Source organism: Theobroma cacao, chromosome 8, assembly GCF_000208745.1.
Source record: "Theobroma cacao cultivar B97-61/B2 chromosome 8, Criollo_cocoa_genome_V2, whole genome shotgun sequence".
Taxonomy (NCBI): Eukaryota; Viridiplantae; Streptophyta; class Magnoliopsida; order Malvales; family Malvaceae; genus Theobroma; species Theobroma cacao.
This window is the reverse complement of record NC_030857.1, coordinates 5,805,526-5,824,733: the sequence shown is the minus strand read 5'-3', so window position 1 is coordinate 5,824,733 and position 19,208 is coordinate 5,805,526. Positions and strand designations below refer to the sequence as shown.

Sequence of the window (19,208 nt, the reverse complement as noted above, 5' to 3'; positions counted from 1 at the left end):
AATTTCACAAACACGAAATTAGATCATTGTCATATTTATTTAATAATTAACTAATTGTAAATATTAAATAGTAATTACAAACATTTGTCAAAAGATGACATTTTAAAAAAAGTCTTATAATTAATGTATTGTTTGTTCTTAAAATTGATAAAAATAAAAAATATATTTTAGAATAAAATTTTAACTAATCTTAAGAAGGGTCGATAGGCATGTATTAGCCGGATTCTTAATTAATTTATTAATTTTATAAATATACTATAATAAAATGTGTTAATTTTATAATTTCACCGGTACAATTTTGCAAATTTATAATTTTTATCTTTTTTATTGTATATTTTTAGAAACAAATATTAGTTTAATGATCAGATGTGGAATTCAAATTTTTGAAATTTCTTTAAAATAAAAAATAATCTTTTGATTAATTTTTTCAATAACTTGGCTTCAAGATTGAATCTTGACGACTTGATAATATAAAAGGTTTTTATTAAACGACCCCGTATTGAATAAATTTGATTATTTGCCATCTTTTGTGAAGTGTATTGATCTAAGGTTGTCAAGTGTAAGTGACAGTGTTTCTCATCTAAGCTGTTTTGGTAACCGCAAAGCAACTGAAGATAACAAGCACGCCCAATTTCTGAAAAGAGATGATTCGGGAGGGGAACTGATTACCCAATGGTTGCTCTCCATCTCGTCTTAAATCATAAAAGCATTTGCAAAATTGTACAAGGAGCAACTTTTTACATGAAATGGCTTCTATAAATGTAACCATAATTTAGCTTTTGGAGTTTACACCACCAGTATACTTATACCCTCTCTTACACACATCAAACTTAATTTCTATGCAAAATGAGAAAGAAGAAAAACAAAACTCTTAACACTTTTTGTCTATAAATACTATGACATTGCTAAACTCAAAAAAAAAGAATTGGAACATACCCTAGATTTTCTGATTATACAGCTCCTACATTAATGTCTTTGCTTGCCATGATCCAATATTATTTCACGAAAAAATTTCGAGGAAATGTGTTGCAGATATGTACCATGACAGCGTAACCGGATGCACTGTTCTCTCCCACCTCAGCAGTGAAAACTGCTTCTCCTTGATTGTCAACCACAAAGGTTTACTCTTGTTTGCTCCAGAATACCATCCGATCCAAATTAATTTAGAATAAAGCACTCCAAACAGCTCCATCCCCTTCACCACACCTTTCGTGAACAACCTTGATCTTCTCCACTGATTTGCAGATTCCGCTGCAGCTCCAATCAAATGATGCAACACATACATTGCCTGCTTGTGCCTTCCACTCACAATCTGTGGTACCGGAAATAAACTCGAGTTAGAGGGAAGACCAAGCTAGAAAAGTATGTTATGCATTAATGAAATCAAATGAGCACTCACAATCTTTATTAAAAGTTTTAACACCTTATTCTTGACACACTTCCTTTGTCAGAGCAATACTAATAAGGTCCAAACTAATACGTTGTAACAACTCAGGGATGCATATGGTTGCATATTTTGCAATGCATAACACTAACTTAAAACAGTCGACAAAACAAAAATGAAAAACAAAAAAATATATATGACTATTACTAGATTTTGACAACAAGAAGCCCTTGAGTGCAACTGCAACCCATCCGATCATCTGGTACCATTGCATAAACATGTAATCCCATCCTCCTTATTTCCATTTTCCATTTATTGGTCCTTATGATAGTTTGAAACTAACTATATTTCATATAAAGTTAGGCACAAGATTAACTTATTTATATTCTTCAAGAACATTACCTGGCGGAGTCCCACAGCACATATTCCTATCATCTATATGCTCAACCTCAAGGCCGATAAACCATGCACCGAGGGACACATCTTCATTAGCATATTTATGCAATATAGGCCTGCAATCAGTCAGAGTCACTCTGAATATTAGCCATGGCTTTTTAACACAGAATATTATTGGTGCAGAAGATCAAGGGTGCAAAGTTACAAAAATCAAAATAATATACAAATTCACCAGTCTGCTTTGCCCATATAGTCCAAGGATATAAATTTGATCAGCATTTTAGTGCTCTTGGGCATTTTCATTTGGCTTTACACTCATTTGAGGACTTGAATTATGCCCAATTTGACAGAATTTATGCAACATAATAAAAGATTTTCAATGTTTTGAGTAACGGTATGCTTGAAGTAAAAAAATTGCTACTTGATTTGAATGGGAGAAAAACATAATCAAATAGACAACTGAAGCAAAGAAGGGGATAATGGTGAAGACACTGCCAAATCGACACACATACAAGGGGCCATGAAGATTAAATCAGAACCCTCGATATGGCTCAGCAATATATAAGACAAAAATCAAAGTTCTTACTGGTTTATGGAGATGTAGGTTGCCAGATCCTTTGAAATTGCATATATCTGCCCAGTTGCATGTCGAAAGTATTTGTTGCCCTCTTCTCCAAATTTCCAGTATTCTGGTTCGTGGTATTTGACATTCCTACAGTACAGAGAGGAATTCAAGAAAAGTTACATAACAAATTTGCAGGAGGGAGCAAAGCAAATCAAACAGAAATATTATCAACAATAAACAGGTCAACAGGATATTACTTTTGAGAAAGAACAGGTCCAGATTTCATGCACCCTATATAGACTCTGGGCTTCGAACGGTGACGGCCAAGAGTTGCAGCTAGCACACCTATAAGAAATATGTGTAAGAAATTCAACTTAGAAAACAATCAAAATTTTTTTCTTCACCACTATGTTGGGTGATAAAATGTTTTCAATAATAAAAAAGAAAAATAATAGGAGATGGCAAATGTACCAAGGTTAACATGGACATCATCATCCACCTTGACATAAAACTCAGCATCCCATTTTGCAACTGCAGTAGAAAAGAAAATTTTTGTTTTTGCAGATAATTCATGATATCCTTCAACATGCTCCTGCATTTTAAGATTGAAACCACTTATTGGTAAGAAATGCCATAATATCTCATTAGGATATCAAAGATTATTGCAGGAGTGCTGTTTTACCAGTCTAAGGAAGTCCTTATGCTGAGCATCCTCTGAATCAATAGCTCTATCTAAAATGCTGTTGGATGTTGCACTGGGTAATACAATGCAGATATAACTTATGTCAGTTCAAATTACATACTGAAGCAAGCCATATTCATCACATTATTACAAGCATCACTTGCTTAATATTTTGAATTACTCCATACCTACTTCAAAACGTATAACTCCCTAGGGTTTTTGCCAAGAAATGTATGCACTGAACAAGGAACAGAAAGATGATTTACCTATGGCCAATCATGAAACGGATGACAATCCCTTTCTCCCGCTCCAACTGAACAAGCTTTTCCCCTGTTCGAATACAAATGTCAAAATTCATTTGAGATATTAAATAACAAACTAATAAAATATAAAATCCTCAAAAGGGCTACGAAACGTTGAAAACTATGAAACCTTGAGGCATCCAAGTCTCTCTGACAGAATCACGCCGCCTCCTACTACTAAAAGCAGTGTTAATTCCAATAACCATGAACACTTTCTTCCTTGGTGGGCCATCATGAGCCAAGGTTGAGACAGCACTGGAGGCATCCAAGTTCCCCATTTCTTGAGAACTACGTGAGGCAGCTAACTGCATCTGAAGCATTGCAACCGACTTGTCTAGAGATCTGTCAGGCCTCAACAAAAATCAAATTACGAAGAAATTATTAGCCAAGTCTTCAATTCTTTTTTCCAAATAATAAGAACCCGATTTTGTACTCACTGAATTGCTTCGTGGGTTTTCAAAACTTCACCCATTACATCATTATCTTGTGCAGGCTTCTGTAACACAATAAAACTTTCTTTTAGAAACATTAAAATTGTTTTTTCTTAAAAAAAAAAAGTAAAAGAAAACAAACAATGGAAGTTATACTGTGATAGTGAAAATAACAGAAACATACTTTCTTCGTATCGCAATCCTCGGAGACAATCTGCAACTCCTGTTCACGTCGATGCCGAGAGATGAGCTGACCGTTGGATTCAAGTGGGAGCCACAGCCTGTAACCAAAATCCAATGGCTTTCCATATATAAAAAATAAACTCCATTCCAAAGATTAAAGACCCAAACCGGAAAAAAGAAAAGAAAAAAGCTCTGACCCAATTCATTAATTCAATCCACAATAAAAGGAAAAGGCAAAGAACTAATGGCAAATCAAAAAGAGAGACCTGTTACAGAAGAGAATTCCGAGAGTGAAGAAGCAGATGCAGAGAAATGGGATCCATTTAACGGAGATTTTCTTGGGGCTACGGTGCTTCATGGCCGAGAGACGAGAGGGAAACGAGGAGAAGGAAGAGGGAGGAAGGCGGAGCTGAAGATGTGAAAAATGCGAGATTATTAAGTTAGTATATTGTTTTGAGTTTTCCGTTTTCGCATGTCAGATCATGTTATAAGCCGAAGGAATTTTGATTAGTCTTACGCGCGTTGGACCGTCGAAGAACAGAATAGTTATTAGTTAGGCAACAAGGTACTTGCCCGCAGTCATATTTGGACCTTCTGTACGTTTTTCGGCCCCACTCCGTGGAACTCAACCCCCGCCAGTCACGCTACCCGTCATGAACCAAACAGCGTATTTGGGCGCATTATTATTTTTTTTTTTAGAAAAGGACTTTATATTTTCCATCCTTCGATTTTGTTAAGAATTGTTTTATTACATCGTTGAGGAAAGAAACAAATTTGTCTTTACAATCCATTGTGAAGAAAAGGATTTAAATCTCGTATATTCAAGACATCGGGACAAAATCATCAGCTATGATTTATTTTTTATTAAATCAAAACTTTTCTTAATTTGATAGTATCATACACAATTTTGTGTATTTTGTATTTTTTTTATTTAAAGAAAGAAGAAATTAAACACTAATAATCGAGTTAAATATTTAAATTTTTTATTTTTTAGATAATATATATTTTAATTACAATTTTGAATCAAGAATATTTGTTCAAACAAAATATATAATACATATTCTTTTAAAATTATATCATATTTATTAAATAAATTATTAGTGCAACTATAAATACACTTAAAATCTCCAGTACTGTTTTTTTATGTTGAAACAATATTTCAACACAAAAAAAAAAAAATCTGCTAAAAATTTGTCCTTTATTGAAGCACCACTTTGACTTGTACAAGTGGCATAATTATTTATTTTTAATTGTTATACGTAAACTTTTATTAATGAATTGTACCATATATAGTAACTACATTTTTGACTTTACAACAAAGTAACGTTATGCTAATCTTAATCTTATTACGTAATGCCCAAATATAACTTGAGATGAAGTGCTAGCACCAGAGGCGGAGGGGAGGGGAGGGTGGGGCGGGGGTTAATTTTTAAATTTTTCTACTTATTTTTATTTTTTAAAATATTTTAATTTCATATTTATAAAAATTTTATTTTTTTTAACATATATTTTTAAAAAATATATAATTTTGTTCTTATAATAATTTTTTATTTGTTAAGATATCCCACAACAATTAGTTAATAGTTAATTTTAATAGACTAAACACTAAAAATAAAATCTATTACAATAAAATTATACTCAAACTTCATTTTTTAAAATCTTATGACCGTCACCTCTTGTTCTCTTTTATTCTTACTAAATATAAACAAAAATTTATTTTTTTCTTATACTTTTTTGTTTAAGCATTTTCTATGCATAAAACTTCTAGTCAATAACTTAAATTCATGTCACGATAATTGATAAGTTTAGTTTATTTATTATTTTTTATTTTTATTATTTCAATTTTAAACTTTTTCTGCATTTAATAGTTTTTTTTAATGATTTTGATTTTGGGTTTACCATCTTAGTCATTTTTTGTTAAAAACAACAAAACAATGATTTGATTAAGCACCTAAAGTTAATTATTACTTATTTGTTTAGAGATTTCTTGATTACTTTCTTATAAAGTATTTATTTACTAAGATTATTGTAAATAATTAAAATTTTTATTTGGGGTTGCTTTCTTAATAAATTGTTTATTGATATTGTACTTAATTTTTGTGATTAATTTTAGGGAATTGCTTCCCATTGAATTATTTATTGATAGTACTTAATATTTTTTAAGATATTGCTACCCATTAAGATTTTTGTTATTATATTTGTTAATTTTTTACTATTGTTGAAGTTTATTTAGGAATTGAGATTATTGTCATTATTAAATTATTTATGCTTATAATAATTAATTATTTTAAGTAAATTATTAAGATTGATTTCTTTGAATAATTTAAAAATTTTTTGAAATATGAGAATAGATTATCATTAGTAATAAAAGAATTGAATCTTATTTCAAGAAAATGAATTTTTCAGAAAATATTGACCCACTTGAGTCTTCGTCACTCTAAATATAAAATCTTAACTCTGTCACTTATTAGTTCTATAATATAATGTGAGAATATGTTCAAACAAATTATGACAGCAACAATTTGGTTGATGACATGTACCTTATGATGATTTCATTATGACTTAGTAAACCATATTATTGTCACTTAAATCTTAACTTCTGTCCAAACAGCAATTGGCACTATTGCCTAATTTTTCAAGTTGCATAATTAATTATTTATCCGTTACCATTTACTTATTATATGCTGACAAATAAACACACCATTTAATCGATGAAATGAGCCTTGTTTCATCATTCTCATATATATATGAATTCAGAACCAAAAATGAAAATCGATATATGGTTGCTAGTGGATGATAGCCTAAGTACACTAACACAGAGCCCAGCAACATCACAAAGCCATTATTGGGCTTAAATTCCTTACCTTTAACACCAAGGGGGCAGAAGCTCCACACTTAGCAACCAAAACACTTAAAGCGCCGATTAAATAGCCCAAACTCCTCATATCAAATACCAGCAATAATATTCTCACAACCCATCACACTGGGTCTAACCAATCATAGCTTCATGACGATCCTACGGTATTACTTAAACAATATCCCTTCCAAACACTTAGCCACATAACCGGCAGCGAGGTAACTCCTAACATCGGTAATTCCTTCCTCTTAAGCAGTGACATGGGTTACTCCTCCCTCATCCAATAATAAAGCAATCCAGATACGGGTAACTCCTCCACTATCGACAGTCTATGGTCATTATTACGGGACGGATTCATAAATTTTTCTAATGATATTATATTTAAATCTATTTTAACTTAGAAGTCTTTCACTTCATTTTTTATAAAATTGTAAACAAATTAATAGATATATTAACATCATTAGTTACATAAAATTTTAACATAAATAATATAATTAATAAAAATTTTGACGCTTGTTTATTGATGTCATCTGACACTATTTCACTTCACGCCCGTCCGCCCTTGATAGTTACCTGGGAAGAAAGGGTGAACTTCTTTTTGATGACCAGAGCTGGAGGAAGTCATTTCTGAATTCTGATGGAGTCAGTTTCCATGTCAAAAGTTCTTCTTGGTCGGTTCAACGTTCAAAAATTGTGGCTCAAACATTCATGCCACAACTCATGGACCGGATTTCAACGAGTTTCCAGACATTGTGAGTCAGATATGCAAGTTAGAAACATAACAGAAATGGAGAGAAAAACAGGGCTTTGCTCTGATTTGAGTGCACCCTTTGCCTAATTTTGTCTTGTCATATTATTGAGATTTATTTCTTTTGCTCAATTTGCATCGCAATGCTTGCTAGTTAGTTGGCAAACCGCATGGATGGAGTTGTAATATTGCTGTAGGAATCTCGATTCTATATCAGTTGGCAAATGCCATGCGATTATTCTAAGCATGTAGCCTACTATTGCTGCGAATGGAAAATTAATTAAGGCATGATTATTGATTAGGTGAGTGTGTCAATTTGTTAGTTTGGAAATTTTCGTCTCATCTCACACTTTGTAGGCAATGTAGGGACAATAACTTGAAAAGCTTAAAACTTGAAGTTTGGTCAACAAGTTAATTAGAGTTTCATTGCTTTTGGTGGCTTTTGATTGTTTGTTTGAAAACTAGAATATGCTAATCTTATCATCCATAGCATTTCCGTTGAAAATTATTGAAATTGACCATTATATCTTCTAATGAGAAATCCTTAATTATGTTAATTATAAAAAAAATTAAAAATTGCCTAAACTTGAACATTTTATTCACTGATAAATGCATGTATATTTAATTAAAGAATTTAGTTAGAATTCTTATTTCTTTCAAATTAAAAATATATAAATTAAAAAAAATTGCATAGTTTAATTTAATTTTTAACTTACTTATAATAATGGTGAAATCTATTAAAATGGAAAATTATATATTCTAGTGAGAAACCTTTAATTAAAATATAAAATAAAAATTACTCAGATTCGAGTATATTGTCTAGTGATGAGTACATGTATCTTTATTTAAAAGATTGAGTTAGAGTTTTTGTTTCTTGCAAATAAAAGATATACAAACTAAAAATTACAAAATGTTTAACTTTATTTAATTTTTAAATTACTTATAATGGCGAAACACTAGTAAAAACTATTAAAAGTTTATCAATTTTTTTTCTTGTGAATTTATAATCTTTGAGTAAAGGCACATGAAAAATCACAATCAAATATGATGGATATATATATATATATATATATATATATATATATATATATGCATACTTTTCCTAAATCAAGTAATTCAAAACATATTTAAATATAAAAAATAGAATAATACAATTTACCAAACATCAAATTTGAATTTGGTATAACAAAAAGTTTAATTGATCATTTAATTTCACTATAACAAACCCACATATTGGGGGTGAAGAAAGCTAGAAAAGGGGTCCCATTAAGAAAAAATAGTCCGCTAACGTTCTTTCATGGACAAAGCATCAAATAAAGCTTTGCTTTGAGTCAAAGTATCATATATATCTTCTGTGCTGGCAGTTTTGTATTTTTGTTTGATTTTTTCTTTCTTAATTCGATGGTTTTTCTTAACAAATTTCCTAGAAAGTTACGGATGGTTTTTTTTTTTAAATTAGATTTTGACGGAGCAAATAATCTGCTGCGATGACGCCATTTGAATTGTGGGACTTCCAGAGGCTTGAAGAAAAGGAATCAACGGTCCATGTTTAGTTTAGGAAGTATATTCAGACACGCAAATTTGGAAGCTTGATACCGACTTTACATGAATACTGTGGGTCCCACCTTGGAGTTTTGATGATGATTTTTTGGTTGTCCTTCTTTGATTTCCAATATCACCCTTAATATTTTTATTGCCATAATTTATTGCTATTTTTATACTAAAATCAAATTTTTTTTGTTGTCTTTTTAAAATTTAAAAACACATGTGAACTTATTAAAATAATATAATCAAGTATGAAATGAAAACTACAAAATAAACGTAAAAAAAATACTTTTGATGCATTTTTCATGTGAGTGTCCACTATTGTTAAACAATACTTATCTTGGACCGAGAAAAGAAACAATTAAACAATACTTATCTTGGACCAAGAAAAGTAACAGTTATTTATGTAAAATTCCCTTTTTGTCCCAAACATTGCTTAACAATATCAATCACAGTTTCATTTTGTGTTATTGCAAAGTCGTACTTGTCCATGATAATGAAGCTATTTTTGAAAGTTTGAAGGCAATCTTGGCTTTTCGTTATTATATATTTTTTATTATTTATATTCAAATCAATGGTCAAAATGAATTTTATAAGACAATTCAAAATAAATGAGTAGCCATTTAAACAAAATGGTATTTTAGATTTGTAAAAAAGATGCAGGAACTTTCAGGTTTTTAAATTAACTATATATATTGCTCATGATTTCGTAGTTGGGAACTTAATCTTCTAAGCCTTAACTAGCAATGTTTTTGGGGGGGAGTACTAATAAAATTTCATAAATATTGCAAAAATAAAAAATAGAAAATAGAAAAAATCTAACTAAGGGCAATAATGTAATAAAGTAAGTCGGTTCAGAATAATATATATTCGAAAATTCATGATGCTGAGTTTGCCCTAGCGTTTTGTGATTCTCTATTCGTTGCCGACTGGCCGTATATAAGCTGCGGCTTCTACCCTTTTTGCCAGCAACAAAATTCTTACATCTACCATCTGAAAGCTCCGACCTCAGCTTCTCTTCCCAAATTTCCAATCCGTCAACTCCTCTTTTTTTCCTCATCTTATCCAAGGTACGATTCTTCACTATCTGAATTTATGCATATTTTTTCAATGAATCCGTTCGATTCCATTTATTTTTTTTCTGTAGTATTTTTCTTAACCTTTCATTTCTTTGTCCGATAGCCAGATTTCTGTTCTCTATTGTTGAATTGTGGCAGATCTGTTTTCATTTTCCTGTTTTAGGAGCTTATTTTCGTTTGATTTAATTTCGAAATGGATCGTTTTTTATATCGGAACGATATAGTTTGGTTCTAACCATAGTGTGATTATGTTATTAAATCTGAACTTATCTGTAATTTCTGTAGTTTTTTTATTTTTTTTCGTATTTAGATGGTTACAATGCAGATTTAATATCCTATATTGTTTTTTTTTCTATTTATGTTTCTTTATTTATCGTTGAATAAAATAATTGGATTATTTGTTTGGAGTTTTTGTAGTAATATTTATTAATTTTCCAAACTTACCTAATCTTTAACAGTGTTTATTTGATAGGAGGTTTGAGAATTGAGATTTTACTTCTTCTATTTGCTCTGTCTGATTTTGATTTTCTGAATTCAACCTTAATTTAACATTTTCTTCTATGGAGAAACAGAAGAATTTAATCTTGGTTTAGATTGTATCTGTATATTCCAGATAGTAGATATCCTGAATTAGGACGATGGTAGGCTTTTAAGAAATGCAAATTTGCTTATTCTGATGTTTTGTGGGCATTTGAAAATAGACATATGTTTAGTTCGTATGTTTTATGATGTAATATCTGTAATGGTGGAAATTGTATATTTATGCTTCAGTGTTTTATTTTATTTTTTCTATTTGAATGATCTAGTGTTTTTCTTGCTGAACTAACGCCTACCTGTTTTTACTTCATGTTGATGAGTTTTATACCAGCTATTGACAAACTATGCTTTTAACCATTACCTGGACTGACTATGTTATTGTTTTTCAGGAGGTTGGCAGTTAGTCTGCTGCGTCTGCAGTTTGTCAAAGTGGAGGGTGTTAGTTTTGAATCTTCTTTTATGTCTGAACGAGCCTCTCTCTTTTTGTCATCAATTGGATTGCTCGGAGAGTACTGTCCAACGTCTAGGAAAAGAATAGAAGTTCCTCCTCTGAAGTTATCTGCATGCATATTGAGGCCAATAACACACACTGTCTTGGTTGCCATTTTACGCGACCTCTTCCAAGTGAAAGAAAGCTGTCTGGTAAAGGAGGATTTCTCACCACAATTCAAAACACCAGCATCTGATCTGTGCCCTTTCTGATTAACTCTCTCCTACAGTTTGATCAAGATGGCTTTGCAAAATATTGGTGCTGCGAACAGTGATGATGCCTTTTATAGGTATAAGATGCCAAAAATGATAACCAAGATTGAAGGGAGAGGAAATGGTATCAAGACTAACGTGGTTAACATGGTTGAGATTGCAAAGGCTTTGGCTAGACCTGCTTCTTACACTACAAAGTATTTTGGTTGTGAACTGGGAGCCCAATCTAAGTTTGATGAGAAGACTGGAACTTCACTTGTAAATGGCGCTCATGACACTGCCAAGCTTGCTGGGCTTCTTGAGAACTTCATTAAGAAGTATGTTCAGTGCTATGGTTGTGGGAACCCTGAAACTGAGATTATTATTACTAAGATGCAGATGATTACCCTGAAGTGTGCTGCATGTGGGTTTGTTTCTGATGTCGACATGAGGGATAAGCTTACAACTTTCATTCTGAAGAACCCACCTGAGGCGAAGAAGTCTTCAAAAGACAAGAAGGCGATGAGGAGGGCTGAAAAGGAAAGACTTAAGGAGGGTGAGGCTGCTGATGAAGAGCTGAAGAAGATTAAAAAAGAGTCAAAGAAGAAAGGTACCTCTACTACTTCAAAGGATGCTGCTTCCAAAGGTGCAGCAACCAAGAAGAAAAACAAAAATTCTGATGAGGATCACTCCCCTGCACACAGCCAGGCTGATGAGAATGAACAGGTGGCCAGTGATGATGGTGACAATGATGTGCAGTGGCAAACAGATACTTCACTAGAGGCTGCCCGACAACGTATCCAAGAGCAGTTGAGTGCTGTTACTGCAGATATGGTGATGCTTTCTACCAATGAAGAGAAGAAAAAGACTGCGAGGAAGTCTCCAGAGCGTGAGGGCAAGGTTCATGAGAATGGTGTCAGTGCCCATGAGAAACTTGTTCATGAGATAATGGAATACCTCAAGAAAGGGTCCCCTGCGACTCAGCTTAAATCGTTCCTAGGTTCACTCTCTGGAACCTCCCAAGAAGTCATGGATGCACTGTTTATAGCACTATTTCATGATGTCAAGAAGGGGCTTGCAAAGGAAGTGACCAAAAAGAAGAGCTACTTGGCAGCGGCAATTCAGGAAGAGGGATGGCAGATGGTGCTCCTCCATTCTATCGAGTCTTTTTGTGGCAAGGCTAGCCCTGAGGCAGCGAAGGAGGTGGCTTTGGTTCTGAAAGTGCTGTATGACAATGACATTTTGGAAGAAGAGCTTATCATGGAGTGGTACCAGAAGGGTGTAGCTGGTAGCAATAAGAGTTCTCAGATTTGGAAAAATGTCAAGCCTTTCATCGAATGGCTCCAGAATGCTGAGTCCGAGTCAGAAGAGGAGTGATTCTGAAGCTCTTTGGCATAGTTGCATTTATAATGCTTAGAGCAGACATGCTACTTTTCGTATAAAAAGAGAATGGTTATAGATTTAAGTGTGTGGCGACAGTCAGTTTGTTTAAATAAAGGACAGTGAGCTAGCTCCTACATGCTCTCTGTTCTGTTGCGTTGTGATTACTAGTTGTTGTTACCGGTTTGAGTCTGGTGTTCTGATTTGCTTCATCTGACTTTGTTTCTGTGTGCTTAAAACTATATGAAAGTTGAATTGAGTTCTGCTACTTTTTCATTTTTGCGTTTCTCTTGTTTTCTTCAAGTTGGAAACGCTGAAGGAATGTCCCAAACGAGGTAGACAAGAAAGCCTATAGGCTGGCCCAAGATCTAGCCTGCCCTGTATTGGCCCTTGTATAATGCTAAATCGTATAGTGGTTGGTAACATTCGGAATGGAAAGGTAGGGAATGTCAGATCAAATAATAAACAAAACTGGGAATGTTAGATCAAATAATAAATAAGACTAAGGCAAAGAAGATTAAGTTTGAAATGATAAGATTACAGGATACGTGTCAGATAAGATCTGAAGATAATGATTTGCAAATCTTTGAGCACTTGGTTAAAATTTTGTTTAAACGAAAGGGTGGATGATGATTGACAACGAGGAAGCGAGACCAGATTGAGCTGGGTAGAATTGGGGATTTATGATGGGATAATGTGATGAAGAAAGGATATAATTACCTTGTTCACTAAATTACCGTTAAAAATATGTAGAGAAAAAATTACTACAGTAACAATCTGAGGGTCCTGATTATGACCATGTCATGACTATTTATCAGTAATTTTGTATAAACTATTTTGTGTACACTAAAAGACAGGAGAATAGAATTCAATGTCGGCGCATAGTAAATGTAAATCGCGACAGGAGAGCATCCAAATCCGGTCGTTGCAATCGGGACGTTCTCTCTCTCTCTCTCTCTAACCGTAAAACGCAACAAGAAATCACCTGCCCGATTTATTCTTCCCTTTACCCTCCGAAATTCCCTCTCAACGGCCTTCCCACATCAATTTCCGATTTTCTCTCTCTCACCCAAGCCAAACAGACACTCACTTTCTCACTCAAACAAGTCAGTCTTTCACGTTGACCTTACCCCTCCCCCACTAAAAAAAATGAAATCCCAACCATCTGATTGGTTGACATGCCCACTCCGCCATCATCATCGAAGGGCATTTTCGTACTTTATGCACAGACAGCTCATGTTTATTCGGAGTTAGAAGTCTAGTCTAGTAGTACCGGTACTTGAATTAAATCACCAAAAGGCGATTGTAGTCCACGCTCTGGAATGGTAGCGTGGCAAGAGTAACGTAGAGCCGTAGAGGCGGTTAAGTTGGTCGTGGGCTAAAACTGTAAATTTCGAACCAATCAAAAATGGCCTTTCCCTGGTTTTTAGTTTCTCTTAATGCGAACAAAACTTTGCTTTCGTGCCCGCTTCTCCGACCCCGAGACGGAACTCTCTCTTTCCTACATCACCTCAGACACACCAAAAAACACTATAAAAACTGGAAGAAAGAAAGTCTCAGACTCTGCATTTTTTCAACACACCGTAGTGCCGTACTCTCCTATTTTTCTTTTATCCCTTTGAATTCCCTCCCTTTTTTTTCTACCCAAACCCTAAGCCCCCCAATGCCGCCTCCACGGCCTCCTCTTCCTCCTCCTGAGTTCCGGCACGTCGATTCCAGGATCTGGCGAGCCTGCGCTGGCTCTTCCGTTCAAATCCCCACCGTTCATTCTAGGGTTTACTATTTCCCTCAAGGCCACGTGGAACAATCCTGGGGTTCCACTCCGGCACTGTCTTCTCTCGTACTCTCCAGACCTCTCATCCCTTGCGTTATCTCCGAAGTTCATTGCCTTGCCGATCCCAAAACCGACGAAGTCTTCGCTAAACTTCTCCTCGTCCCTGTCGACCCTTCTAGACTTCCCAATCAATTTTTAAATATCAACGGTGACGATGAGGATTCTGATAAGATCGTTTCGTTTGCGAAGATTTTAACGCCGTCCGATGCAAACAATGGCGGTGGCTTCTCCGTCCCCCGGTTTTGCGCCGACTCTATTTTCCCGCCACTAGACTACAACGCTGAACCTCCGGTTCAGACTCTCTCCGTTACCGACGTTCGCGGTGGCGTTTGGGACTTTCGCCATATTTACCGAGGAACGCCACGTCGGCATCTGCTCACCACAGGATGGAGCAAGTTCGTTAATCAGAAGAAGCTCATCGCTGGCGACTCTGTTGTCTTCATGAGGGACTGCAATGGGAACATGTTTATTGGAGTTCGGCGTGCGATGAAGAGAGAAGCCGGCGGGGATTTCGGGAGGTGGAGAGAGCCTAGTGATGGAAGAGCAATGCAAGGGGAAGGGAGGGGGAGGATGACGGCGGAGGCGGTGGCGGAAGCGGCGGAGAGGGCTGCGAAGGGTTTGCCATTCGAGGTTGTGTACTATCCACGGGCTGGGTTGGCTGATTTCGTGGTGAGGGCCGAGTTGGTGGAGGCTGGACTCAATATATTCTGGGCTGGAGGGACGAGAGTAAAGATGGCTGTTGAGACGGAGGATTCGTCACGAATGACGTGGTTCCAAGGGACGGTTATGTCTGCTGCGGTACCGGATTCTGGCCCCTGGACTGGCTCTCCTTGGCGAATGCTTCAGGTTAAAATGCTTCGGTCTTAATAGTTCGAATTGTGGTTATTCATTTTGACTAAATTGAATGTGGTTTACTGTTGACTTCAATATTAACAATTTAATCTGTATTTAATCGAGAAGTATGTACTGAGTTTTAAACGTACACTTGAAAGTGGGACAGTGCGATTTACTTGTATAGGATAAGTTCTGATGATAGACTGATAGATTGGAGGGATTGAGGTTGAAATGAGATTACGAAGTTGTAGCAGCAGGCTGCATTTTACTTTCGTGTATATTTCCTTTTGCATACATTCCCCTAAAAACAATGCGCTATGTTAGGTTTTAAGTCGTTAATTTAACATTTAAATGAGATTTTGAGAGACAGAAACTCGAAATAAGTCGAGCAAATCTTGGAGTTACTCTCCATAGGATGTTGGCCAGGTTGGGGTGGTGCAATTAAGATTATGGATTTCTAGGATTTCTTTAGAATTTGCTTTAGATTAGGAATTTTTTCACCATTTTTCGTTTGTTTCTTCTAAACTGTGTTTGAATTTTGAGTGGCCTGTTAAATGGTGGTTTCTCATTCACGGTAAGATGGAAGTTCTAATTTTGTTTTGCTTATTGAATTTTGGCAAGTCATTTGTAAAATCATCAAAATTCTTATATTTGATTTATATTTTTTGTGGTTAAGTCTTACTTTGTTTGGTAAATGAGTAAATTGCTTAAGTATTGAATTTTGTGTAACTTGACTAACAAGGAAAATGCAGTTTACCTATTTTAACATCAAATCCCTTCAACTTGTTACTTTCCTATGCTTTGAATTTGAATGCTTAGGTGAATACTATCTTGTGATACTCCTAACTATGTCATCCTATCCTCTTAGTAGAGAATAGGTGACTTTTTGGTGCTTTGGTAGAGTTATGGTCTATGAGTGGTAATAATTGGAGAATATTTTCTTCTTTGCTTTATGTTTGTTTGTATTCCAAAGGTAGCATTTTGGGGATTGGGTTGTGGTAGAATAGGGTTTGTTTAATTTACATTAAGTTTTTCAGAGGTATTAAGATTAAATTTTCATCCAATTTGCTTCTTATAGAATTTCCTCCCCTTTACCTTATGCTGATTCTCAATTTTACTATCTTTATATCATAGGTTGCATGGGACGAACCTGAAGTTCTCCAGAATGCAAAGAGAGTGAGCCCATGGCAAGTCGAAATTGTATCCTCCTCACCGCTTAATTCTTCATTCCCCTCGGCAAAGAAGTTAAAGTTTTCTCAGGATTCTGGGCCAGCTGATGCAGAGGGAGAAATCTTCTTCCCTATGACAGGGTTAACTAATTCAATGATGGGCTACATGAATCCATCAATGTTGAATTACAATTCTTTTCCTGCTGGCATGCAGGGAGCCAGGCAAAATCATTTTCACTTGCAAAGTTTAACTAACTATGCAAGTGAGAATACCCCAATCATGTGCACTGATAACTTCTCTGGCAACTATATGTTGCCCAAGTTGAAAGGGAGATCCACTGAGCTCAACATTGGCAGTTCACAGTCTGACAATTTGTCACCAGATAGCCAGAGCAGCATTCTTTCCTATGGCACTGAAGTTACTGTAAATGGGGGCTCCAACTCAACTAAAGTAGGTGTTAGTTCGTTTCAATTGTTTGGCAAGATAATTCATATGAAAGAGCCTGTCAGAAGCAGATTTGATGATGTTGGTTCCATTGAAGATGATGGTGGTAAAAGGGATGATGAAGCTGCGGGACCAGAGAAGTCATTAGATCTTTCATTGGCCTACGGCTATTCTAATCTGCTCAACAGGCTAGATGTCCAATGCCAAAGAGCCTCAGCTGTTGAAGGATTTTCCTTGTGAATGAATACGTGTCCTCATCACACAGATGAGTAACTGTTTAGGTATGATTTCTCTGATTGGATTTCCCAAGCTTATCATGCTACTATTGCACTTTGAAAATTAAATGTGACATTTTTATTATCAAAGTAGTGGGAATTTCTTTTTGCTATTTGTAATATATAATTTATTTTACATAATATACTTTTCTTTTGAGCAGTCTGGATGTTTTAAAGTCTTATCTATTGGGCATCCTGTTCCTTTAGAAATGTTCCATTTAATGTTATTATGTTACTGTTTCGAAGATCATGCTCTTAGGTTCTTGTCATGCATTTGATACGCATGACCATATCTTAAAAATGTCTGTTGACATTTAGGATTATGAAGGTTGGGGAAAAAGTTGTGTTCAATTGTGACTAGACTTGTACCTGCATCTTCTCAATAGGAACATTGTCGGAATACATAACTATTAGTATATTGCTGGCGTCTGCTGACTGTCATCCAAGAATGAGCATCAAAACAAATAATTCTCCTATTTCCAAATGATGTGTGTGCCATTCATCATCTTTGGGCAATATTATCAAATCAGTTGAGCCAGGAAATGATAAAGAGACTTTGGTTGCAGCCATAAAAATCGAGTTCTCTAGAAATCACCCCAAATGTTGATGACTTGTGGTAGAGCCAAAGGCATTGGTGTGTAGGGGTCTGTTCCAAAAAGCCTTGTGAATCAGTGAGGATTTGAGAAAACCAGTTTGTTTTGTGAGCTTTTTTTTTTCTGGAAAACTGCCATGAGGGGGCTTAATAAGCAAACTTGAATGTTATTTAAGACAATGCTAACTAGTGATCTATTATGGTTCCGTGCTGGCCTTTGGTGTAAAATAGCTTTATATGCTTTTCTGTTTGATCCTTCCATAACCCATATTGATTTGTTGTTCTTAAATCTTTGGTTGCAGGTACTTTAGGGCAGGAAGCTGACACCTTGTAGGACTGTTAGTAGTTTCCGTATATGCTGAGTTTTTGTTTTAGTTTGAGGTCTTGGAAACTTTTGACTGTTAAAACGTTGACATGTACTAAGTAGTTTCATTTTGTTTGATTTGCACTGAACTCTGGATGATTGGAGGAAATGCGTAGACTCGCTTATATCTAGGTTCCATATATTCCTAGGTTGGGCTTTTCGCTAATATGGTCTTTGATCACAATTGTTTTGCAAGGCACTACGGTTGCTTGGCTTTTAGGAGCACATCTTCAGTTTCTCTTGTGATTCTTGGAATAAGTTTAGTTTAAATTGTATTATAAAATCAACGTTAGAGTAAAATACACAGACATTTTCAATTTTTTGTCATAATTATATATGTGTCCATATAAATCTTACCGTTATCATTAATCAATTGTTAATATATTTTTTTTAATTTGATAAAGTGGTAATATTTATAAAATAATTTTATCTTTTATTAATTTTAATAATTATTATAAATTATATTTTCCACTCTTAATTTTTTTTCTCTCTTGTCATAAAAAAAAGCTCTCAATCGGGCCATCTTTAAGCTAGCGGCACTTCCCTGCGGTGCACCAAATCTAGTTCTCCCTTGAGGACCCTGGTGCTCCTCAGGGGAGCACTAACATCGATGAGCCCCATTCTCTCTAAGGGAGCCCAAGATCTAGGGTGTGCAAGTAGATCTCGTGCTCTTCTAGGGAAATTCGATCGAATCTAGCATTATACGATCAAATTCGACTGTGGGATGGCCGGTCAAATGTAAGAGAGTGCCGGTAGGCATGAAAGAAAGGAAAAGATGAAAAAATAAAAAAAAATATATTTTAGATATGTCATGTTTAAATATTAATACCATTTACATGTTTAAGACAGATTATTTATTTTAAAAATTAATGGATTCATATGTAATTATGGTTAGAAGTTAATGGTATTAGTATATTTTACCCTT

The 19,208-nt window shown here is 34.8% G+C and overlaps 3 protein-coding genes across 3 annotated transcripts; 2 read left to right on the top strand and 1 right to left on the bottom strand.

Moving 5' to 3' along the window:
• Positions 663–4,408, bottom strand: LOC18592245 (beta-1,3-galactosyltransferase 7). Its single transcript, XM_018125887.1, has 11 exons — positions 4,210–4,408; positions 3,945–4,041; positions 3,767–3,825; positions 3,460–3,671; positions 3,294–3,357; positions 3,028–3,100; positions 2,817–2,937; positions 2,603–2,690; positions 2,367–2,492; positions 1,787–1,896; positions 663–1,312 (listed from the first exon to the last, which is right to left on the bottom strand). The coding sequence occupies exons 1-11, from the start codon at positions 4,299–4,301 to the stop codon at positions 1,164–1,166; spliced, it is 1,191 nt and encodes a 396-aa protein (XP_017981376.1). The 5' UTR covers positions 4,302–4,408; the 3' UTR covers positions 663–1,163.
• On the top strand, positions 9,972–13,046 carry LOC18592244 (probable eukaryotic translation initiation factor 5-1). The gene is made up of 2 exons (XM_007018856.2): positions 9,972–10,163; positions 11,099–13,046. The coding sequence occupies exon 2, from the start codon at positions 11,439–11,441 to the stop codon at positions 12,765–12,767; it is 1,329 nt and encodes a 442-aa protein (XP_007018918.1). The 5' UTR covers positions 9,972–10,163; positions 11,099–11,438; the 3' UTR covers positions 12,768–13,046.
• On the top strand, positions 14,211–18,600 carry LOC18592243 (auxin response factor 17). Its single transcript, XM_007018854.2, has 3 exons — positions 14,211–15,450; positions 16,573–17,333; positions 18,222–18,600. The coding sequence occupies exons 1-2, from the start codon at positions 14,434–14,436 to the stop codon at positions 17,290–17,292; spliced, it is 1,737 nt and encodes a 578-aa protein (XP_007018916.2). The 5' UTR covers positions 14,211–14,433; the 3' UTR covers positions 17,293–17,333; positions 18,222–18,600.